At 59.7% G+C, this 23,311-nt stretch overlaps 7 protein-coding genes across 7 annotated transcripts; 6 read left to right on the forward strand and 1 right to left on the reverse strand.

Moving 5' to 3' along the window:
• Positions 1 to 222: 222 nt before the first annotated feature.
• On the reverse strand, positions 223 to 7,723 carry ASPACDRAFT_48 (uncharacterized protein; the record flags this gene model as incomplete). The annotated part of the gene is made up of 3 exons (XM_020202047.1): positions 223 to 6,239; positions 6,289 to 6,732; positions 6,898 to 7,723. Coding segments are annotated over 3 exons (7,287 nt in total), but the record flags the coding sequence as incomplete, so codon positions are not given.
• Positions 7,724 to 8,034: 311 nt separating this feature from the next.
• ASPACDRAFT_61993 (uncharacterized protein) lies at positions 8,035 to 10,371 on the forward strand (the record flags this gene model as incomplete). Its single annotated transcript, XM_020203737.1, has 3 exons — positions 8,035 to 9,318; positions 9,612 to 9,680; positions 9,748 to 10,371. 3 exons carry the CDS (start codon positions 8,035 to 8,037, stop codon positions 10,369 to 10,371), a joined length of 1,977 nt encoding a protein of 658 aa, XP_020054827.1.
• Positions 10,372 to 10,617: 246 nt separating this feature from the next.
• ASPACDRAFT_1881869 (MDR family MFS transporter) lies at positions 10,618 to 12,484 on the forward strand (the record flags this gene model as incomplete). Its single annotated transcript, XM_020198265.1, has 2 exons — positions 10,618 to 12,207; positions 12,394 to 12,484. 2 exons carry the CDS (start codon positions 10,618 to 10,620, stop codon positions 12,466 to 12,468), a joined length of 1,665 nt encoding a protein of 554 aa, XP_020054828.1. The 3' UTR covers positions 12,469 to 12,484.
• A 250-nt stretch (positions 12,485 to 12,734) lies between these two features.
• ASPACDRAFT_1903457 (uncharacterized protein) lies at positions 12,735 to 14,648 on the forward strand. The gene is made up of 8 exons (XM_020198792.1): positions 12,735 to 13,058; positions 13,123 to 13,177; positions 13,227 to 13,328; positions 13,378 to 13,392; positions 13,451 to 13,508; positions 13,576 to 13,791; positions 13,847 to 14,223; positions 14,278 to 14,648. The coding sequence occupies exons 1-8, from the start codon at positions 12,771 to 12,773 to the stop codon at positions 14,559 to 14,561; spliced, it is 1,395 nt and encodes a 464-aa protein (XP_020054829.1). The 5' UTR covers positions 12,735 to 12,770; the 3' UTR covers positions 14,562 to 14,648.
• A 260-nt stretch (positions 14,649 to 14,908) lies between these two features.
• Positions 14,909 to 16,457, forward strand: ASPACDRAFT_45003 (uncharacterized protein; the record flags this gene model as incomplete). The annotated part of the gene is made up of 2 exons (XM_020201528.1): positions 14,909 to 15,117; positions 15,164 to 16,457. The coding sequence occupies 2 exons, from the start codon at positions 14,909 to 14,911 to the stop codon at positions 16,455 to 16,457; spliced, it is 1,503 nt and encodes a 500-aa protein (XP_020054830.1).
• A 152-nt stretch (positions 16,458 to 16,609) lies between these two features.
• ASPACDRAFT_122283 (uncharacterized protein) lies at positions 16,610 to 18,165 on the forward strand. The gene is made up of 2 exons (XM_020196520.1): positions 16,610 to 17,037; positions 17,102 to 18,165. Exons 1-2 carry the CDS (start codon positions 16,826 to 16,828, stop codon positions 18,012 to 18,014), a joined length of 1,125 nt encoding a protein of 374 aa, XP_020054831.1. The 5' UTR covers positions 16,610 to 16,825; the 3' UTR covers positions 18,015 to 18,165.
• A 568-nt stretch (positions 18,166 to 18,733) lies between these two features.
• Positions 18,734 to 20,700, forward strand: ASPACDRAFT_122285 (flavin-containing monooxygenase). The gene has a single exon (XM_020196521.1). It carries the CDS (start codon positions 18,768 to 18,770, stop codon positions 20,547 to 20,549), a length of 1,782 nt encoding a protein of 593 aa, XP_020054832.1. The 5' UTR covers positions 18,734 to 18,767; the 3' UTR covers positions 20,550 to 20,700.
• Positions 20,701 to 23,311: the final 2,611 nt, after the last annotated feature.

The raw sequence follows: 23,311 nt of genomic DNA on the forward strand, positions 1-23,311 counted from the left end.
AATAATGGATACAATTTCAAAGATATCATGTTGCTAAATTTACCAACGTCTAGTACCTAGGAAATAACTGCCAAGTACTCTTGCTGCCTATAGTCTACTCAACCTTCCATACAATACTTTTGAGAGGACGTTTTCTCCAGACCTTCAATTAAAGAGTATGTACTATAACGCAAAATGCTCCATACACAAACCACGCCCTCACACTTTAATAGGCAAACTCTTGAGCACCTCACTCGCCGCCTCCCGACACAACTCCCCGACGGACATGCCGCCCACCAGCTTGAGCACCGGCATGTCCACCTCCAACTCCTTCAAGAACCACGACCGAATCTCCACAGCAATCAACGAGTCCACGCCTAAATTGATCAGTGGCTGACCGCGCTCGATTGACCCTTTCGCCGCCTGCAGCATCCGCTCCATCTTCACGACAAACGCCTCTTGGATGACGCCGTCCACCTCCTCCAACGTCTCGGCCTCCGCGACCGCCTCCGCCAACGGGACCTGCTTGGCCGACGCTGCATCGACTACCACCGTCTGACTTTCCTCGACAAGGGTATGCAGACTAAACCGCGGATTCTCCGCCCAGAACGCCTTAGCCACCTCCTCGCGGAGACTGTGTCTATGCAACCCCGTGATCATCTCCGGCGCATGGCCCCCGGCAAGGGTGGGGTGGCCGATGACGATTGCCTGCGCGAACATATCCCAGAACTCGGGTTCGGCGATCGGCATGTACTTGTACTGTCGGAGCGTCGTTTCATAAACTCCCGTGGTGCTGACGTACCCGACCCCCAGGACCATCCCGATGTGGAACACCGACGCCGCGAGCCCGCGGGCCCGCCGCTGCGCCGCGACGGTCGACATGAACAGGTTGGCCGCGACGTAGTTGCTCTGGCCCCGGTTTCCGACGATGCTGGCCAGCGAGGAGAACATGATGAAGAAGTCTAGCTTTTGGGAGTGGAATAGCGTGTCGAGGTTCTTCGTGCCTAGGACCTTGGGGCCGAAGACGGTGGTGAAGTCGGTGTGCTTGAGTTCGCCGAACGAGCGGTCGGATAGGACCATGGCGGCGTTGGCGATTCCGGCGATGGGGGGCATGCCGGTGGTTATGGTCTGGTGGATGGCGGTGAGAGAGGCCATGTCGGCGACGTCGGCTTCGAAGAGCTGTACATTGGCGCCTAGTTGGGCGAGGTCGGCCAGCCAGGTGGTCGAGATGCGCGTGCGGTTCCGGGTGGTTAGGGCTAGGTGGCGCGCGCCGTTGAGGACCATCCATCGACATAGCGATTGGCCGAGGCCGCCGGTGCAGCCCACCAACAGGTAAGTTCTGTCGGGACGGAAGAGGAGGGCTGGATTGACGGGGCGCGTGATGGTGGGGATGGTTGTGGAGGGGGAGAAAGAGAGGATAGCGTGGTAGGAAGGAGTAGGTGTGGTGGCCAGCTCTGCAGCCGGGATTGTCTCGAGGGCTGTGTCGGCGGGTTGCTGCTGCTGCGCCCAGGAGATGGCCCTCTGCAGCTGGGAGGTGTTCAAGTTGGCGGTGTCGGCGATGCTGGTTCCAGGAGCGATGGCATCGCCATAGCTCCGAATCTTACACTGCGCCGGGAGGATGCGCTCCCACTGCACAGAAGACTGAGCGAAGTCGACGAGTAGCTTGGTCGAGGGCGGGATCTGTGCGCGAATGCTGCGCTCGGAGGCATAGGCATGCGTGCGCACATCAACCACCTTCACACCGGCTTCTGCAGCCTTGCTCCTCAACACACGACCCAGTTGCTCATCAGCCTGGTGGAGAACCAGTACATCCGACGATGACAAGCCATGCAGCCACTCATCGGCGACAAGCCCGAAGGCAACTGTCTGGAGCAGCGGCGGGCTGGCGTTTTCAGCCGGAAACACCATCTCCTCTGACACAGTGACCACCGAACGCACCGAGTTGGTGCATGCAATAACCTGGACATCAGGCTTACTCAACAAGTTTCCAGACACCACGCAAACCGAGCCTTGATCCAGCTGCACCGCATTCACCAGCGCGTGCGTTACCTTGACCTCCACCGCACCATCCTTCTCAACAACAGACGGCAGCGCAGGCGACAGCACATACCGCTCCGCCTGCTTCACCAGCTCGAGCTTCTCCTCAGACGTAGCCATGCCCTGCACGACCATCTTCCGCGCATTCAGCTGGTCATTCAGCCGCTTATCGGGAACGATCCGCGGGACGAGCCACTGGCCATTCTCGCGCACCAGCTCCGGCTCGCAGGTCCACAGGACGTTCTTGGTCGCCAGACGCGTCTGCGAGGCAAACACCAACCGCACCAGCGCCTCCGTCACAGCCTTCGCGGCCCCTGCATCGACCGCGTCTTCAATGTCGAGGTGCTGGAACTGGATGTGCGGCTGCTCAGCCGCGATCGCACGACACAGCCCGATGGCCATATTGCCGTAGGGGTTCTTCTCGCGGCACTGGCCGGACACCCAGAGCAGCTGCCTGCACTCGGGGAGGGCGCGTTGCAGCGCCTCCAACTTGCATGGGGTAAAGTCCTCCAGCACAGGGTGATCGAAGTCCTCCAGAATCACCAACGAGGTAACCGAGATATCAGGCTGAACAAACAACCCTTCCAGATTCTCGACCAGCTGAACACTCCCCGCACTCCCGAGGGCCTCGACCACCCGCCCCGCCAGCCCCTTCTGGCCACCAACAACCGTTACCGGCGGCAGCGTCCAGCCCGCGCTCAGCGGCTCGCGCAGCAACCGCACATCTGCATCAACGGCCTGCGTCACCATAACCGAGGTCATATACTTGCTCTCATCCACAAAATCATTCACGACATGATCGACCCCGGCGAACCCCGTCTCCTTGAGAAGAGTATCCCACTGCTCTACCGTAATCGTAGGCCCATACCGCCGTCCATCCTCGCCCCCCAGCCACCACCCCGGCAACCCCGCCATCATCAACTTGACCCTAACAATCTCACTCGTCACCTCCAACAGCAACAGAAACCCGCCCGGCTTCAACAGCCGTCTCACATTCTCCATCGTCTTGCGCAGCGACTTAGTAGCATGTAACACATTCGACGCCACAATGACATCGAACCCAGCCTCCTCCCCATCCCACCCCTGGCTACTTAACTCCTTCTCCACATCCAACGCCCTGTAGCTCATCTTCCCCGCCCACCGCTCAAACTGCGTAGCAGCAGCCTCGAAAAACCCCGTCGAGATATCCGTAAAGGTATACCTCTCAAACCTGCCATCAAGGGCCTCGAGTATCCCTTTGGTCGCGCCGCCCGTTCCTGCTCCGATCTCTAAAATCCGGGATCTAGGGTAGCGGTGCGCGATCTGCCCCGCCACCCGGCCCATATACCCGTTCGCCCGGGCGAACCCGAGTCCGAACTTGTAGAACCGGTCCAGCGTGTCGTTGGCGACCATGTGCTCGAGCATCCAGGCTTCGCCGCGGACGACGGCGGGGAGGTGCTCGCCGACGGCGCGGATGAGTTGGAGGTCGACGGAGTCAGGGTATTGGGATGCCAGGGCGAGGAGGTGGGGTTTGGTGTCGGTGCTCCATTCGGGACGGATGGTTGGGTGCTTGCCGCTGGTGACGAGGGGGAAGAGGTGGTCGATCCACTCGAAAATGCGCTGGTGGTGCCATTCCATTTGCGGGACCGCCGAGCGCGGGATGGTGGTGTTGAGGTGGCGGAGGTAGTAGTAGGCCAGGCGTTCGCTGAGGTCGACTAGGGCTAGATTGGACGGGGAGTCGGAGTCGGAGACGGAAGAGAGTGCGGCGAGGCCGCTGGAGAGATCTACCTCCCACGCGGTCTGCGTGTACAGCTCTTTGTAGTCTCTTGGGCCGGGGGGCGTCAGGCTGGAACACCGTAGGCCTTGGAGCTGGATGAGGCCCGCGGCGGCGGGGCTGTACAGGTCCAGGTCCGCGATGATGGTCGTCCCCGAGGAGTGCGTGATGGCTGCGTCGACGGTGAGCTGTGCGCTGGCCTGCACGAGGTCGCGGTTGACAATGCGCAGACTCTGCAGGCCCGTTGGCACGAACGGCGCGCGCAGGCTCCCGTCCTCGGGCCAGCAGTAGGCTGCGAACAGCGTCTGGAAGGCTGCGTCCAGAACGGCGGGGTGGATGGGGACGCCCAGCTCCGCGGCCGGGATCTGGGTTGCCGTCGCCATGGCCGTCCCGGACCGGCGGTGCACGCTGTCCAGTCCCCGGAAGGGACCGGTGTAGTGTAACCCGATGGCTGTGAGGGCCTCGTAGAACCGCTCCGTCTTCACCTCGTGGAAAACCCCGGTCGGCGGGTTGCGCGGGGGCAAGTCTTCGTCGGCGGCAGGCCCCAGGACGACACGCACAGTGCCGCGCGCGTTGCTGCGCCACGAAGACTTGCCGGTCCCCGCGGTGCGGGCGTAGCACGCCCACTGCGCCGTCTTGGTCTCGGACTTTGCGTTCCCTGGGGACGGGACGAGGGTGAACTGCACCTCCACCCCCTTGCCGTCCTCCGGCAGCGGGATGGCGTTGGCGATCTCCACGTCGAACAGCTCCAGCATCTGCACGCTCAGTCCCTCGCCCACCAGGTTGTGGGCGGCCTCCATCGCCATCACCAGATACGCGGCCGCGGGGTAGATGACCTGCCCCTCGACCTTGTGGCCCTCCAGCCAGGGCAGCTCCTGCGTGCGCAGGGTGATCGCCCACCGCATCTCCTGGTCGAGATCCTCAGTCGACCGCACCCCCAGTAGCGGGTGCCGCGGGAGCCGCGACCGGAAGTTGGCGGATTTGGTGGACTCGCGCCAGAAAGACTGGCGGTGGTCCCAGCTGTACCGCGGCAGGTCGGGCACCCACTGCGGGAGTGCGTCGGTAAAGGCCGAGGTGTAGGCAGGGAAGGCGACCGCCTTCGCCCCGAGATGCAGCCACAGGTACCCCAGCGTCTCGCTGAGCGCCTCGATGTCATGCTGTCCCCGACTCAGGGTCCCGCTGTAGGGGAGCGGTGTCGCACTGGATGCTGCTGCTGCCACCTGCTTGGCGGTCTGGGTGAAGGGTCCCTTGAGGGCGGGATGTGCGCCGATCTCGATCGCCACATCGCACGCTGCCTCCTCGCTGAGCGCCATCTCCACAGCCGTGGAGAACATCACCGGACTGACCATGTTATCGTTCCAGTATTCCCCGGTCAGCGTGTCCACGCGGTATCCCTCCATCCGCGCGCCGTGCACACTGGATACCCACACACACCCCTCCCTCGCCTCCTGGGGGGCGATCTCACACGCAGCCAGGGAGTCGAGGTAGGGTTCGGAGCACGGGATCATGTGCGCGGAGTGGTACGCCGTATCAACCCGCAGCGGTCGCGCGAACACGCCCCGCTCGTCGAGGATCGCCTTCGCCTCTGCAATCGCATCCTCATCCCCGGATAACGTCACGCTACTGGGTGCATTACTGGCCGCCACCTCGATCCGTTCGGCAAAATTCTCCTCGCAGAATTCCGTCGCCTCGTCGTACGACATCCCCACCGCCATCATCCCACCGCGTTGGCCGTTCTGCCCGCGCGCCAGCGAGGCGTGCACCCCGCGGTAGTACGCGATGCGGATCGCCTCAGCCGCCGAGATCATGCCCGCGGCGTACGCGGCGGCGATCTCGCCGCTGGAGTGGCCCACGACGACGCTGGGTGTGATCCCGGCCAGACGGAGGAGGTCCACGACCAGGATCTGCACGGCCGTGCAGAGAGGCTGCGCCACGCTGGCCGAGGCGAGACGCGAGGTGTCTTTGTCGGCGAGAATTTCGGTGGACAGCAACCAGTCGGGGCCGTCGGGGAGCGTGTCTAGGGCGGATTGCAGGGTGGAGAGGGTTCGTTGGGCGAGTGGGGAGGCCCGCAGAATTTCCCGGCCCATGGTCGGCCATTGCGCACCTTGGCCCGTGAAGACGGCCAGGATCCGTGGCTTCGCAGGTCTCTTGTCGACGCGGGTCCCGAGTGTGGAGTCACTGGCGACGGCTTTGGAGAGGGCTGTGCTGAGGGTGTCGCGGTCGGGGGCGGAGAAGGTGGCGCGCACGGGATGTTGTGAGCGCCGGGTCTGGAGAGTGTGGAGGATGTGTTGGACGGGGGTGTCGGTGGTGGAGAGGAACGCGTGCAAGGCTTCGACTTGGCCGCGCAGTGAGCTTTCCGAGTTGGCGGACAGGACTAGGGGTGTGTAGAGGGAGGATGTGGCAGATGATGGCCGTCGATGTGGGTTGTCGTACGACTCGATGATAGCGTGCGCGTTGGTTCCGCCGAAGCCTGGTTACATTAGCACGTTTTATCCTGTAGCACACACGAAAAAACACACCGAAAGAGTTCACACTCGCGCGACGCGGCTCTCCCTCCCGCACCTCCGGCCATGGGATCGTGTCTGTCGGAACCGCGAGTCGGTGGTAAAACGGCTGGATTTCCGGGTTCAGCGACTCGAACAGCATATTCGGGGGAATCACCCCACGCCGCACGGCTTCGACGGCCTTGACCAGTCCCGCCAGTCCGGCTGTGCCCTCGAGATGTCCGACCGCCGTCTTCACCGACCCGACGTACAGCGGCGTTTCTGCCTGCTCGCTGGACGAGGCAAAGAATGCATTGTAGATCGCACGCGCCTCGATGGGGTCTCCCGCAGCGGTACCAGTCCCGTGGGCCTCGAAGTACTGACACCGCTGGGAGTCGATGTCCAGCCCAGCGCGTGCATACGTCTGTCGAATTAATGCCGTCTGTGAGTCTGCTCCGGGGAGGGTGATTCCGTTCGTTCCTGTACTCATCCATTAGCCGTCTGGAGTAAAGCTTCCCACTAAACTGCATTCGAAAGTCCGGGGATAGGGCTTCCCGGGGGTTCTCCCCCGGCAAGCCTTACCCCCGAACAACCCTTACAAAAAAAGAGAAGAAAGTTAGGACGAGGGAAAGAAGGAAAGCTCACGTCCATCGGAGTTGACCCCAGTCTCGCGGATGACCCCATAGACATAATCGCCGTCCGCGACCGCCTGGCTCAGCGTCTTGAGCATGACGGCGGCAAAGCCCTCGCCGCGGGCGTAGCCGTCGGCCCCGGCGTCCCACATGCGACTGCGGCCGGTGGGTGAGAGCATGTGCAGCTTGGACTCGGAGATCATCATCTCGGGGCCGAGGATGAGGTTGGCGCCGGCGGCGCAGGCGAGGGTGGAGCGGCCCTGGCGTAGGGCCTGGACGGCCTCGTGCACGGCGACCAGACTGGACGAGCAGGCGGTGTCGATGGTCATCGAGGGGCCCGTCCAGTCGAAAAAGTACGAGATGCGGTTCGACAGGATGCTCCGCGCCGTGCCGGTGGCCATGTACTTGGGCATGTCCTCGGGGTCGCGCAGCAGCAGCTCGTGGTAGTCGCCCGTCATCACGCCCACATACACGGCGGTGTCGGAGCCATGCAGGTCTTCCATCACCCCGCCCGCCGATTCCAGCGCCTCGTACACCGTCTCCAGCAGCAGGCGCTGCTGCGGGTCCATGGCCTCGGCCTCGAGCGCGTTGGTCTTGAAGAACGCCGCGTCGAATTGCCGGATGTCCTCGTCCAGCGTGTAGGCCTCTCGCACGTTGAGGCAGCCGGCGCGCTCGCCGTCCCGGTCGTAGAAGGCGTCGACGTGGAACCGGTCCGTCGGGATGCGGCGCTGCACGTCGCGCTTGGCGCATAGAAGATCCCATAGTTTGCTGGGGGTGTTGGCCCCGCCCGGGAAGCGGCAGCCCATGCCTACAATGGCGATGGGCTCGGGGGTGCCGGTGGTGGTGGTGGGTTGGGGAATCGTCATGGTGTGTGCGAGTGTGTGTCTGATTGTTGAAAAAGGAAAGACAAAAGTTGAAGGGGGAATTGCGTCTATAGTATAGATATAGTACAATAAGTCTGGTTCTGCCTTTCCCACAGACTAAAGACAAAACATCTTATGAAGTATACCTAGAAGAATTTCCCTCCCTCTCGGTCGGCGACTTTGTTGGCGCCGACCAGCCGAACCCTCGGCCAGCCTTGCCTGCCTCTTAACCCCCCATCTCAACTTCACACCCCTTGTAGCATCATTCTCTTCACACAGCTACAACAATGTTCAAATTCTACCCATCCGATTTCTTCCACTTCGAGTTCCTCCGAGTGCTGGCCAGCGCGCCCGCCGGCGGGGCCGAGACAGGCGAGTGCCTGGCAGTGCTACCGCAAGTGCCCGACGGGGACGCCGAGGCATGGTACCGGGCGTGGACGGCGCAAGCGCAGCAGGCGCGGGGGCTGGGCGACGAGGCGCTCGTCTCCGGGGACACGGTCGCCGCTTCGGGGGCCTACCTGCGCGCCAGCAACTACTTCCGCGCCAGCGAGTTCTTCCTGCACACCCGCCCGGACGACCCGCGCTTGCTGGCAGCGATGGAGAATAGTGTCGCCGTGTTCGACAAGGGGGTGGATCTGCTGGATACGTGCACCGTGGTGCGGGTGGAAATTCCTTACGAGGAGGAGAAGGGGGCTGCACGGCTGCCAGGCAGATTGTATCTCCCCCGGTCAGGTGCCGCGCAAACAGGCCAAGGCCAGAGCGAAGACAAGCTCCCGCTCCTCATCATGACGGGCGGGTTCGACTCGACGCAGGAGGAACTGTACTTCTTCGGGCCTGCGGCTGCACTTCCGCGCGGGTACGCAGTGCTCACGTTCGAGGGACCGGGCCAGGGGATCTGCCTCCGCCGGGACGGGCTGCGGCTGCGCCCGGACTGGGAGCATGTGACGACCAAAGTGCTGGATGTGGTGGAGAGCCAGCTTGCCAAGGACTATCCGATTGACCTGGAGAGGGTGGCAGTGGTCGGCGCCTCGCTGGGCGGGTACTTCGCTCTGCGGGCGGCGGCGGACCCGCGCGTGCGGGCGTGTGTCTCGTGCGATGCGTGCTACGATCTCTTCGATGTGACGCGCAGTCGCATGCCCGGCTGGTTCATTAACGGGTGGCTGAGCAGACGGCTCAGCGACGGGTTCTTCAACTGGGTCGTCAATAAACTGGCGGGGTGGAGTTTCCAGCTGCGCTGGGAGTTCGGCCACAGCATGTGGGTGTATGGGGTGGAGTCGCCGGCGGAGGTGATGCGCTGCATGCAGCAGTACCACGCCCGGGGGTATTTGCAGAAGGTCAAGTGCAGTACGTTTGTGACAGGGGCGGCGGATACATTCTACTTTACGCCAAAGCAGAATACGGAGCCGATCTTTGAGGCGCTGGGGCATGTCCCACTACAGAAGAAGCGGTTGTGGATCGGGAAGGGGGTCGAGGGGGGTGGGCTGCAGGCCAAGATTGGGGCCTGGGCGGTGTTCCACCAGAAGATGTTTGTGTGGTTGGATGAGCAGTTCGAGATCAAGCGGGGGACTATTGTCTAGATAGTGGTTCGGTGCGTTTATGAATTTGTGGTGGAAAGTAGCCGATTGCCCCTCGGAGCTTTCAGTCTCTATATCCCAGATCACGAAGTTCTACTGTTTAGTCTTGTATCGGATAACGCCGTTCAATTTAGCTCTAATTACCACAAGGGCTTTGATATTTATTGCAGTCTTTAAGTTCCCTCAGTAATCTCACGTCGTTCGGAGGTAGCGAGTGTCAACAGGGAGGTATATAATCCCGCCGCGTCGCCGCCAATTGCGCCCACTCCAAATTTTCAACCACCATACAGCTATACAACACAACAATGGCACCCATCGGCCGTCTTTACACATACATGCCCAACGCGCGGATCTTGAAGGTGAACTCTTAGTCCCCTTATCCCTTACCCTCTAACCCCCCCCCTCCTCATTCCTGACAAATCCCAGATCCAAGCCGCGGCCGCACTAAACAACCTCACCCTCGACATCCCCCAACCCTTCGCCTTCGGCACCGCCAACAAATCCCCCGAGTTTCTCCAAAAATTCCCAACTGGCAAGGTCCCTGCCTTTGAATCTTCCGACGGCGAGGTGACGCTGGTCGAATCCGACGCGATCGCGCAGTACGTGGCGGCCTCCGGGCCCGCGGCGCCGGCGCTGCTGGGCCGCAATGTCGCCGAGCAGGCGGCCGTGCGCCAGTGGATCTGTTTCGCGGAGAACGAGGTGTTTCGGAACATGATGGCGGTGGTGCTGTGGCGCGTGGGGATGCGGGAGTACGATGCGGGGGTCGATGGCGAGGGGGCGAAAGGGTTGGAGGAGGCGTTGGCGGTGGTGGAGCGGCATCTTGCGGTGGGTGAGAAGGAGTTTCTTGCGACGGAGGGGGAGTTGTCCTTGGTGGATTTGACGCTCGCGTCGGCGCTGTTTTGGGCGTTTATGCATTATATCGATGAGGAGATGAGAGGGCGCTTTCCCCGGGTGGTGCGGTGGTATCTTCGGGTGGTTGGGGCGGAGAGGGTGAGGGAGGTGTTTGGGGAGCCTAGTTTGGTTGCGGTGAGGAAGGAGGCTTCTGTTTAGTGGTTCGCACCAAACCAACTAAGTCAAAGGTGTTACTGGGAAGTTGAAAAGAAGGGGGGTCCGGGGGTTCTCCCCGGAACGTGTTCATTCCAGGTGTACAATAGGATTGAGCATTGTGTAGCTTATATGATCTGCAGTGTAACAGCAGGGAATAAATCCTTTCGGCGAGATTCAACCCCTCAGTCATATTATATAGACCCTAATCACAGGACACTGGCCCCCCTCCTTCCCGCTCCCAAATGCAAAATGGCTGACCACGGTGAGCACGGTGTTCCAGAACAGCAGAATGCTCCTCCCAAGAAGGGCCTGCGCTTCTGGCTCATCTTCCTGGCCATCGGGATCGCGACCTTCGTGGCTGCCCTCGACACTTCGATCATCTCGACCGCCCTGCCTACCATCACCGCCGACCTGGGCTCCGAGGAGCTCTACATCTGGATCATCAACACCTACCTCCTGTCCTCGACCGTCTCGTCGGCGATCGTGGGTCAGCTGTCCAACATCTTCGGTCGCCGCAGCATGACCACCCTCGCACTGCTCATCTTCGCCGTCGGGAGCGCCATCTCTGGCGCCGCCCGCGACACGGGGATGCTGCTCGCGGGCCGCACCATCCAGGGCCTCGGTGGCGGCAGCATCACCACCCTCTCGGAGGTGCTCGTGTGCGACATGGTCTCGCTGCGCGAACGGGGCGTCTACGCGGGGATCCTAGGCGCCGCCTGGACGCTCGCCGCCGTGGTCGGGCCCATCATGGGTGGAGGGTTCACGCAGAACGTGTCGTGGCGGTGGATCTTCTACATCAACCTCCCGATAGCGGGCAGCTCGCTCTTCCTGATCGTCACCCTGCTCCGAGTCCGCAATCCCCGCTCCGACACGAGCATCCTGCGCCGTCTGCGCACCATCGACTGGGGCGGCATCACGCTGCTCACCCTGGGCGTGACCGCCATCCTCCTGTCGCTCACCTGGGCGGGCACCACGCACCCGTGGTCCTCATGGCGGACGATCGTGCCCCTCATTCTCGGGTTCTTGGGACTGCTCGGGTTCATCGCCTACGAGGCCCTGCCGCCCGAACCGACGATGCCACTGCGCCTCTTCCGCAACCGCACCGCCGCCACCCTGTTCGTGATGGCCTTTATCTACAGCCTGCTCCTGTTCTGGGTATGCTACTTCCTGCCCATCTACTTCCAGGCCGTGCTCAACGCCACCCCGACTCGCTCCGCCGTCATGCTCTTCCCGGTCGCCACCACGACCGCCCCCGCCGGCATCGTCGCCGGCATCCTGATGACCAAGACCGGCCGCTACCGGAGTTTCCAGTACATCGGCTTCGCCTTGATGACCATCGCCTGCGGGCTTTTCACGCTGCTGGATCAATCCACCACCACCGGCGAATGGACAGGCTACCAGATCCTGTTCGGTGTCGGCACCGGCATCGTCTTCACGACGGGCTTACCCCCGATCCTCGCAAGTCTCCCGGAAAGCGACGTTGCCACGGGCACAGCCACCTGGATCTTCATGCGCAACTTCGGCGCCATCTGGGGCACCGCGATCCCCGCGGCGGTGTTCAATACGAAAGCGAATGCGCTCGCATCGCAGACAATCGATGATCCTACGGTTAGGGGGCTGCTGGTGAATGGAGGGGCGTATGAGCGGGCTACGAAGGCGTTTGTGAGCTCGTTCAAGTCCAGACCCGCGGTGATGCGGGCGATTCGGCGGCTGTACGTGGTTAGTCTACGGGAGGTGTGGCAGGTCAGCATTGCGTTCTGCGGGGTGGGGTTTCTGCTGTGCTTTTTGGTCAAGGCGTATCGGTTGCGGGAGGAGTTGAATACCGAGTATGGGATGCAGGTCGAGGGGCAGGGGGAGTCCAAGACGCGGATTGTGGGTGAGGGGGTCGAGATGGGGAGGGGGGGAAGGGTAGAGGAGGCGAGGTAGACTGTCTCTGTTGTACAACCGCCAGATCTTGTCAAGACGCTCTGGCCAGATAGCGGCGTTCAGCGATAAAGAGCTACTACGTCTACTCTTGCCAGATAGCTGTGGCGACCTGTCTTCAAACGATTGGTTTGCACTTGGTATCTAGCCGGTAGTGCGAATTTGATGTGTACCTAGAGTAAGACGTCCCGGGGGAGAACCCCCGAACCCCCTTTTTTTCAGCTTCTCAGTAACCCTTGTTTAAGACTTAGGGTTGAGTGTTGCCAGGAAGCTGAAAGAAAGGGGGGTCCGGGGGTTCTCCCCCGGAACGTGTTCATTCCAGGACTTAAGGCTGAGAGAGCCGCCGAACTCACCGAAACTCGCCGACACCCAAGTATGCAGCGACCACTTGCACACATATCGATAGAAGAACAGAACAAGAAACTCAAACAACACACAAGCTTGCTCGAACACTTAGGCCCTCCGTACAAACAAACACCATGTCACTCGACTTCACCACCTTCCACAACATCATCGCCGGCCAGCCGCGCTCCGCCGCCACCGTCCACGCGGGCGTCTCGCCGCTCACCCGCGCCAAACTGTGGGACGTCCCGGTCGCGACCGCCCAGGACGTCGACGACGCGGTCGCTGCCGCCGCAGCGGCCTTCCCCGGCTGGGCGGCGGTGCCCTACACCGAGCGCACGCGGCTGCTGGGGGAGTTCGCTGACCTCTATCTCCAGCATGCAGAGGAGTTTGTGAAGCTGTTGATGGCGGAGACGGGGCGGAGTGTATGCTATGCCTTTTTTCTGCGGTGTGTGTTTACTTGCAATGTGCAGATTTTGACGAAGACAGAGACAAACGGCAGCGATCGAGGTATACTGGGCGGCGGAGTGGTTGCGGTATCCTGGTGCGTGCCCAGCAAAACCCAAGTGAACACCAAGCTAACGCGTGTCCAGCCAAGTACACCCTCCCCGAGACGAAGCACGAAGACGACGAGCTCGTCGCGATAACCAAGTACGAGCCCCTGGGCGTGGTCGCCGCCATTTGTCCGTGGAACTGTACGTGCTCTGTCCTCTGATCCACCACTCAACAAACTAACGGCCCCAGTCCCCATCAGCCTAGGTATTTACCGCATCCATCACCCACTTCTCCAACCACTTTCTAAACATTTTACCCCTAGCAATGGGCAAAATCGCTCCCGCAATAGCAACAGGCAACACCATCATCGTCAAACCCTCGTCCGTCCCCCTTTCCCTTCCCCTTACCCCTATCGCTACTTGTACCAAACTAACCAAAAGAAAAAAGCCCATTCACCCCCTACACAACCCTAAAACTCATCCAGCTGGCCCAACGCATCTTCCCCCCGGGAACCCTCCAAGCCTTAAGCGGCGACGACACCCTCGGCCCACTCCTCGTCCACCACCCGCGCATCCAGAAGATCTCCTTCACAGGGTCCACGGCCACCGGCCAGAAGATCATGCGCGGCTGCGCCGAGACCATGAAGCGGTTTACCTTGGAGACGTATGCCCTCCCCTCCTGAAATAAGCAACGATGGATGGTGGGCTGACGCACGCAGCGGCGGGAATAACATCGGGATTGTTTTCCCGGATGTGGATGTTGAAGCGACGGCCACGAAGATTGCGGGCGGGTTGTGGTTTAATGCGGGGCAGGTTTGTATTAATGCACGGCGGCTGTATGTGCATTCGTCTGTTTATGGGGAGTTTGTGAGGGTTTTGGGGAATGTGACGGAGAAAATGGCGGGGGATGTGGGGCCGGTGCAGAATGAGATGCAGTTTGAGAAGGTGCAGGCGGTGCTGCGGGAGTGTCAGGAATTAGGGTTGAGGTTTGTGGCGGGCGGGGAGGAGAAGAAGGGGAGCGAGGGGCTGTTTGTTCGGCCGGTCGTGCTGGATAATCCCCCGGATGAGGCGGGGGTTTTGCAAGAGGAGGTTTTTGGTGGGTTTTCTGGTGATTGACTGGTGGGTTTGCACTGACTGTTGTGGATTGCAGGGCCTATCGTCTCTTGCAAGCCCTTCGATACCGCGGATGAAGTGGTGCGCATCGCGAACGAGAGCACCACCGGGTTGAGCGCGATTGTCTGGACGGCGGACGCAGAGTTGGCGGAGAGAGTGTCAGCCCAGTTGGACGTCGGGAATGTGTTTGTGAACGGGCCGCCCAAGCCAAATGCCTACGTGCCCTTTGGCGGCCACAAGCAGAGCGGGGTGGGGGTGGAGTATGGGCTGGAGGGGCTGCTGGGGTTCTGTCAGGTCAAATCGGTGCATGTGTACAAATAGTGGCATCGAGGATCATTGGGGGTAAATTATGATAGTCTTGGTATATATTGGGATTGAGTGTTACCAGGAAGTTGAAAGAAACGGGGGTCCGGGGGTTCTCCCCCGGGAAGTCTTCGTGTACGTGTAGGACTTAGGGTTGAGTATTACTTCAATAGGAACAAGGGTTCAGTAGTCTTACTGGGCCTTCATAACCAGTCATGCCACTGGTATTAGCATTGGGCTGAACCCAGCTGGCGGATCGGCGACTTTTAGCCATCGCCGGCAGTCACTACATAGTTCACTTGTTCTACTAGATAAATAGCCAGCGTCCAGCAGGACCACCGCCCACTCCAAGAAAGACAGCCACCATGGCGGAAATTCACGATATCACCGGGCTCCTCAAGCCCTACCTCTCCGGCACGAACCTCGTCTGGACGCTCCTCCTCGTCGGCTACATCATCCCCAAGCTATTTCAGTACCTGCAGCGACTCTTCTCCCCGGTGTCACGCATTCCCGGCTCATGGCTCCACAAACTCACTTCCTTGCCTCTCAAAATCGCAATCGCCAAGGGTGAAAGGTAATCCCCTCCTCCTCAAGCTCGTCACATGGGTCTAACAAACCAGCCATATCTTCACCGTCGACCTACACAAGAAGTACGGCCCCATCGTCACCCTCTCCCCAACCATGATCTCCATCTCCGACGCCCGCGAGATCAAACGCATCGTCCACACAGAGGACTGGGCCAAATCGGAAGCCGTGTACGGCAACTTCCGGCAGGACCCGCAGCGGCCAACCCTCCTAGCCTTCACCGACAAGAAGGCCTACAGCCAGCGCAAACGGCTCGTCTCGAGCATGTTCGGCTTGCGTTACATCCGCAGCATGCAGCCACTGATGCGCAACTGCATTTCCGTGCTGATGGACGAGCTCGACAAACAGTGTGCAAACGGAGCCACCGCCGTGGACATGCAGCATATGATCCAGTCGCTGGCGGCGGACATCATTGGCGTGACGACGTTCGGGCAGACCTTCGACCTGGTCAAGAACGGCTCGCATCCGCTGCCGGACCGGCTGAAGCAGGCGCTCAAACTGTCGGGCATCCTGCAGTTCATGCCGTGGCTCACCAAGATCCCCTTCATCCCGAACCGCGATCCCTACGTCAGCTGGTTCACCAACGAGATCGTTGCGAAGCGCCGCGCGCAGATCGCCAGCCGCCAGGGCCCGCCCCGCGAGGACCTGCTCCAAAAAATGATTGAAGCGGCGGACGAGAGCCCCACCTCGCCGTTCCGGGTCTCCGACATCCAGGACGAGAGCGTCGTGCTGCTCATCGCCGGCAGCGAGACCACCGCCAACGCAGAGCTGTTCACCCTCATCCACCTCCTGCGCCACCCGAGTAAGCTTGCCACTCTCTATGAAGAGATCGACCGCTGGTATCCCCGCAACGACCCGCGTCCCACGGACTGCGACTACAGCATGTCCGGCATGGTCTACCTGCAGGCGTGCATCGACGAGACCATGCGCTTGGTACCCGGTCAGGCGACGGGGAGTCCGCGCGAGTCGCGCAAGGACGAGACTCTGCTAGGGTATGACATCCCTAAGGGCACGACGGTCTTCCCCACGACGCAGGAGGTGCATCTGGACGAGACTCTGTGGCCGAACGCGACCGAGTTCCTCCCCGAGCGCTGGCTGGACGTCTACGCTAAGGGTGAGGCCAACAGCCTCCCCTACTACCCGTTCTCGGCGGGCAGTCGCGTCTGCATCGGGAAACACTTCGCCGCGCAGGAGATGCATCTCTCGCTGGTGTCGCTGCTCCGGCGCTTTCAATTCGAGTATGTGTCGGGCCAGGATGAGTCGACCGTGTTTCGGATTGCGCAGCAGATGCGTGGGCACAGATATCTCATGACCGTGGGGAGGAGGTAGCTGTAGTTCCGATGCTGTACATAGTTCAGGATATCGTGAATTTATTTTGGCTTCCTAAGGACCTTAGCCCTAAGTCCTAGAACATACCGTGCCGGGGGAGAACCCCCGGACCCCCCTTTCTTACAACTTCCCAGCTGAAATCAATCCTTGTCCACAGAACTGTACGCACCAGCGAGAAGCCCAAACTTGCCTACTGTCATCGACATGGATTGAATGCATCTGTATCGGTAGCAACCCACCGAATCTCGCCGGCCGTAACTCGCCGACGACTGCATGCTGCTAGTATATATACCATCACGACCCTAACCAGTACCCTGCAAACTCAAACAACCCAACAAAGACCCATCAAGTAAATCCAGGCGATCAACATGTCCCCCGCCAAAGTCAGCGCCAACGACGTGCCCATGCACGGCAACGGCTTCTACAGCTCCAACTCGGCCCTGCAGCACTCCGCCATGCTCAACGCCCTGCCTCTACTCGCCGCCGCAGCAGCAGCATCCAAAGCCAAGCAGCAAGAGGAGCAGGAAAACTCGCGCCCCTTCGCAATCCTCGAATTCGGCTCCGCCCACGGCAACAACTCGTGCGCCTTCCCTGGATTCCTCCATGCTTGCCCCCTTCCCCGAAACTAACAAAAGATACTGTAGCCACACCCCCATAACCACAGTCCTCAAATCCCGCGCCCCGGCCCCCTCCCGCGAAATTCACCTGCAATTCAACGACCGCCCCACCAACGACTTCTCCACCCTCGCCACCAATCTCACCACCATGACCTGGCCCGTTAGCAATGCAATCTTCACCTCCCTCCTCCCCGCCTCCTTCTACTCCCGCGTTTCTCCGAAGGGGAGCGTGGACGTGGCCTTCTCCCTCGCGGCCCTGCACCACCTCGACCGCGTCACCCCGGTGCCTCCCGAAGGCCCCATCCCGACCCACGAGGTCCGGCAAGCCGAGTTCCGCGCGCAGGCGCACGCCGACCTCCTCTCTTTCCTGTCCCATCGCGCGGAAGAGATTGTCCCTGGCGGGGGGCTGGTGCTCAGCTTTGTGGGGCAGGAGCTGGGCCCTAACGGGGAGGAGATTACCAATTATGCGGGGCCGGTGGACGCGTGTCGCTCGGCGATGATCGATATGCTGCAGGCGGGGGTGCTGAGTCCGGCGGTGGCGAATGTGTTTGAGGTGCCGGCTTATAACCGCACCATTGCGGATGTGCGGCGCACGCTGGCGGAGGGGGAGGTGGTGGCGGCGTGGGAGGTGGAGGAGGTGTTTGAGCGGAAGGTCGTGCATCCTGCACTGCAGGAATTGGAGGCCAGGAGAGAGGCTGCGCCGGGTAAGGAGGAGGAGCATGCGGAGTGGTATGCACGGACGGTGGTGGATTGGCTGATGGCTGTTGTGGCGGGGTATTTTGTCAAGGCGGTGCGCGAGGGGATGGGCGTTACGGATCAGACGGTGCTCGATGGGTTGTTGGCGGAGTGGGTGGAGCGGACTAGGGGGAGGTTTTTGGAGGGGCATCGGAATGAGCCGGTTGAGTGTTGGTTTGTTTATGTTCGGTTGGGGAGGAAGTAGATGGTTCCTTGTTGTTCTTGGGTTTAGGTTTAGTTGTGAGAGGGCTAGGGTGTTGCTTTTGGTTTGAATTAGTTAATGCGAATATGCTTGATTGAGTGTTGTTGGGACGTGTTTGTTGTAGGACTTAGAATTAAGTGTTACTGGGAAGCTGAAAGAAAAGGGGGGTCCGGGGGTTCTCCCCCGGAACGTGTTTATTCTAGAATGCTTAAGGTTGAGTGTTACTGGGAAGCTGAAAGAAAGGGGGGTCCGGGGGCTCTCCCCCGGAACGTGTTTGTTGTAGGTATAAGGTATATTAGGGTTGGTCTTGGATTAGCCAGTTGATGAACTAATCAATTTCAATATTGCATAACTAAGGATTGTGGCAGGTAAACCAGCTAACAGAGACAGCCTGCGGCAGCACACTCAGAGTGAATACACAAAGCCTCGTCCCACGAGGCACACATCTAATGCAGTCGATTGCCCACTGTTCTCTTCTGAGTGGGTTTGAGGTTCCCACCGGGGGCGATCTGTATCGGCGCCGTCGGCGATATTCACCACCCGGACCTCGGAGAGATAGTATACTCGCCGGCCAACCACCAACGGCAAAACCAACACACACCAACAACACCAAACACCATCCATTCTGAAAGCAAACTGCGGCATGACAGATCTACTCGCCGAATCGGACCTCACCACGCATCAACTATATTACAATCACATCGCCATGAGACTCAACCTCACACAACCCACATCTCTCCCACAATCCTAAGCATCATGCATCGCGAGCTCAAAGAATTCTCCCACCCCCATGGCTCCACGGGCATCTACGAGGACAACCTCCAGGTAGACGTCCTTATCGTAGGCGCCGGGTTCAGCGGCATCTACATGCTGCACGAGCTGCGCAAACAGGGCCTCAAAACCGTCGTCTACGAGGCAGGCTCCGACCTGGGCGGCACGTGGCGGTTCAACTGCTACCCCGGAGCGCGAGTCGACTCGCAGGTGCCACTATATCAATTCTCCATCCCCGAGACCTACAAGGACTGGACTTGGTCCACCAACTACCCCGACTACAAAGAGCTGCGGGCCTACTTCGACCACGTCGACAAGGTCCTCGACATCAAGAAGGATGTCGCCTTCGGCAGCGTCGTCGTCGACGCCCAGTTCGACACCAGCCAGAGCCGCTGGGTCGTGAAGACCCAAGACGGCCGCACCGCGTACGCCAAGTACTTCATCGCCGCGGCGGGCGTCTCATCCAAGCGCTACATCCCGGAGTGGGAGGGAATCGAGAACTTCAAGGGCCCTATCCATCACACCTCCTTCTGGCCGGAGCACGAGGTCGACGTGCGCGGCAAGCGCGCCGCCATTATCGGCACGGGCGCCTCGGGCGTGCAGGTCACGCAGGCCTGGGGCCCGCAAGCCGGTCACCTGAAGGTCTTCCTGCGCTCGCCCAACTACTCCATCCCCATGCGCCGCAAGGAGCTCACCGCGGACGAGCAGAACCAGCTCAAGCCCATCTACCCGCAGCTGTTCGACCTGCGTGAGAAGACCTTCACGGGCGCGCTGGTGGACTTCAGTGAGCGCAGCGCCCTCGAGGACTCCGAGGCCGAGCGCGAGGCCTTCTACGAGCAGCGCTACCAGACCGGCGGCTTCGACTTCTCCACCGCCAACTACAAGGACACGATGCTCAACCCGGTCGCCAACCGGTACCTGTACGACTTCTGGGCCAAGAAGACGCGGGCGCGCCTGAACGATGAGCGCGTCAAAGATCTGCTGGCGCCCGTCGAGCCCCCTTACTTCTTCGGCGGCAAGCGCTCCTCGCTGGAGACGGACTTCTACGAGCAGTTCAACCGCGACACGGTCGAGCTGGTCGACGCCAAGAGCAACCCGATCGTCGGGTTCACCGAGAACGGCATCAAGATGCAGGACGGCACCGTGCACGAGGTGGACGTCGTGTGTCTGGCGACCGGGTTCGACACCACCACCGGCAGCATGATCAACCTGGGCGTGCGCAGCATCCACGGCACGACCCTGCAGGAGGACTGGTCGCAGGCCGCCGAGACCTACCTGGGGCTGACGGTGTCCGGGTACCCCAACCTGTTCCACCTGTACGGCACGCACGCGCCGACGCTGTTCAGCCAGGCCGTGACGACCATCGAGGTGCAGGGCCGCTGGATCGTCGACGCCATCAAGCAGATGGAGCGCCAGGCCATCCGCTCCATCAACCCCTCGCGCGAGGCCGCCCACGCCTGGAAGCTGCAGATCCGCGCCTTCCAGAACGCCAGCTTCTTCCCCACCGTCCACTCCACCTACATGGGTGGCTCCATTCCCGGCAAGCCTTTCGAGTTGGTGTCCTACCCGGCCGGAATGCCTATGTACGCGCGGCAGATCCGCGACGCGCTGCCCACGTTCCCTGGGTTCGAGGTTGTGAAGGCCGACGGGGAGAAGGTGGAGAATCTGGCGCCGGGCGGGCTGGAGGCGACGACGAACTTTTTTGAGCGGTTGTTTGGGATGCCGCCTTCGTCGGCCAAGGAGGATCTTGCCAAGCAGGATCACTAGGTGTTTTTGTTACTGGAGTTGACTAATGATTATGTTGTGCCTGTTGTGCCTGTTGTAACATGTCCCCCACAGGAGAGTCATTTAAGCAATTTGATCTCAATATTATTAGAGTAAGACTTTGCGGGGGAGAACCCCCAGACCCCCCTTTTCTTCAGCTTCCTAACAACCTCAGTCCTAAGTCCTAGAATATACCGTCCCGGGGGAGAACCCCCGGACCCCCCTTTCTTTCAGCTTCCTGGTCCTGGTGAACCCAGTAGATTCATCTGAGCAACCTGTTTTCGTACATTTGTTGTAGTTATGGATCTGCTTCACTGTGTATTATCGGTTTCCGTGACTCAGAAACTAACACCAATCGTCGAATTAAGTACGTATCCGGCTCGAAGTGGCTCGGTTGGTGCACGAGACAGAGTATACAACCCTCCCTCACCAAATATATATGTACACAACATCTCTCTATATTTATCACCAATCTGAGCCCAATAAAACAACAGAGAAGTCCAGTCTCAGTAGAATAGACCTAGGGAATACCCCATCCTAATAATCATAAGAAGCGAAACCCATAATTCCACACATGCATCGCCAGATTACGATCGACCATCCCATCCAGCTACAAGCACCCAAGGTAAAGGCTAAGCCCTATTCCAACCATCAACAATCCCCTACAGTATGTACATACCCCCAAAACACCCTTCAACCCCATCACCCTTCCTCATTCCTTCTGGAACATGAACATAAGGTACCTAGTAGTCAGCAGGGCGTAAGCGTATTACCAACACGACTCGAGACACCCGACTGCCCGCTCGCCCGCCCGGCCGACCGCAGAAAACCTCCACGTGTCCTCTTCCTCCTTCCCCCGCCCTCCCGCTGAAGTAGTCCGCTCGGTCGCCCCCAAGCCCTAACTTGCCGTCTACTCAGTTAGTGCTTTACTAGAGAGAACTAGGGTAGACAGACAGGGCATCATGCAATCATCTGGCCCAGTCCGGTAAGTTACCACGTAAGAACCCTAATCCACGGGCCCCGATCTTATAGTATAGCGCTAGTAATTTCGCTGCCTAGATGTATCGACTGGCGTGTCGGGTTGGGTTGTTGGTTTATGCTCTGTTCGACTGCGGAAGTGATCAATCACCTAATCGAGGGGGAATACCCCATTCAAAAATAGTATGTACCTTATTCATATATGCTCGACTCGACTCACACTCGGACAGATCTGCCAAGGGGGGCTGGGCGTCCTGCCAGGTCGCTAATCTATTGGGTAAAGAGTGCAAAGACCTTGGGAGAGAGTTCGGCAGTGCATTCGTATCGTATCGAATCGATTTACTTCCTTGGCTATAGGTTACCTACCACGACAGCTATAGCTACTCAGTGATAAGTCAGTAACAAAGTGAGATGACAGTGCCGAGATACCCTGGAACGGGTCTGGATCGCGTCTGGGCTACTGGGTTAGGCTGAGCCAGAGCCTCGAGGCGTACCATCCCCCGGGGTGGCATGATGCAGACAGAGAGATAAGACGAGGCTGACCGACCGTCGGGAGCGCGAAAACTTAAGTACCCAGTGTACAGTCCTTAGTATGAGCAGTGCTGATCCTTCAGATCCTGTGCATCCTTCATGATGTGATGGATCAGGGATGAGGCCATAGCCATGGTTTTCTGGCTGGAGGATTCATTCACTTAGTCCCCGCTGGGAAGGGAATACGAGGGCCAAAACAGTACCCGGGCGCTCACCGTCGCGGAAAGGAAGATTAGCTTATGGTGACGGGGACGGGGACGGGGTTAGTGGGGTCATGTGATTGCTAAGCTTTTTCGGGGCTGGGACACACTATTCATGCTATTGACATAGTAGTATACTGTAAAATTGGTGATCAGGTGTGTTCAAAAAGAGGAAGATGGTTCTTGATCAACCCGACTCAAAGCAGTAGGCGTATACTCAAACACTGGCGTCTATCGGAGCGAATTCTCCCCCCGACCGCCGCCGAGAGCATCTCGACCCACTCCCCCCTCCGCCACGGCTGATAGGTCAAAACCCGCCGATCGGCCGGCTGGCGGGGCACTAGCGGGCGTTTCCTTTCTTAAGGTGAAGACGAGTCGAGTCGAGACTACCTTAGTTCAATGTTCAAGTTGGCTGGGAGCCTGACTAGTCGTGAAATCCTGATGCTGCAAGGGCTTGATCGTCCTTGTTTCCCCAGTTGGCTAACGTGGGGGCGGAGTTCTCTTCACTCCTCCTCCTCTCTCCTCCTCCTCCTCCTCCTCCTCCTCTTCTTCAGTGCCCTGAGACATGGAACAATGCAATAGCATCGTCAACTAGACTCGCTAGACAACACCGAGCTAGCCCTAGCCTACTCCCTACCCATCTAACTTACGATTAGTTAATGATGCTGCAGAGGAGCATGGTATCGTCAACCGTTGGGGTCCAAAACTCTTGCTTCCATCGTGACTCCACGCCAACAGTCCCGGTTATCCGGTCCCCACTGCCCCCCCTCCAATGATCCTCATGTATCACACCCTAAAAAGGCCAGGATATCTGAATCTGCAACCCGTACGTCACCACATGGCTTAGTGCAGCACATGGCAACAACCCTGCAACCTGTGCTATCTCGCCAATCCTTCCACGTCAACATGCCACCCTCCCTGAAGGATTGCCCTTTTCCTTGGTTTGGTTCATCACTCGGCATGAGGTTAGTGCCGAAATCTTTCCGGGGCTAGTTAGTAGTGTTGCGAGTTGCATGTTGTAGGTCGTACCCACAACGATCTCTCCAGTGAGACTGA

The sequence above is a fragment of the Aspergillus aculeatus genome (assembly GCF_001890905.1).
Source record: "Aspergillus aculeatus ATCC 16872 unplaced genomic scaffold ASPACscaffold_11, whole genome shotgun sequence".
In the NCBI taxonomy this organism is placed as follows: Eukaryota; Fungi; Ascomycota; class Eurotiomycetes; order Eurotiales; family Aspergillaceae; genus Aspergillus; species Aspergillus aculeatus.

Coding starts and splice junctions, on each gene's coding strand:
- ASPACDRAFT_122285 (XM_020196521.1), top strand. CDS start 18,768: ATGCATCGCGAGCTCAAAGAATTCTCCCACCCCCATGGCTCCACGGGC.
- ASPACDRAFT_1903457 (XM_020198792.1), top strand. CDS start 12,771: ATGTCACTCGACTTCACCACCTTCCACAACATCATCGCCGGCCAGCCG. Junction 13,059..13,122: donor TGGCGGAGACGGGGCGGAGT/GTATGCTATGCC, acceptor TGACGAAGACAG/AGACAAACGGCAGCGATCGA. Junction 14,224..14,277: donor TTTGCAAGAGGAGGTTTTTG/GTGGGTTTTCTG, acceptor TGTGGATTGCAG/GGCCTATCGTCTCTTGCAAG.
- ASPACDRAFT_122283 (XM_020196520.1), top strand. CDS start 16,826: ATGTCCCCCGCCAAAGTCAGCGCCAACGACGTGCCCATGCACGGCAAC. Junction 17,038..17,101: donor TCCGCCCACGGCAACAACTC/GTGCGCCTTCCC, acceptor AAGATACTGTAG/CCACACCCCCATAACCACAG.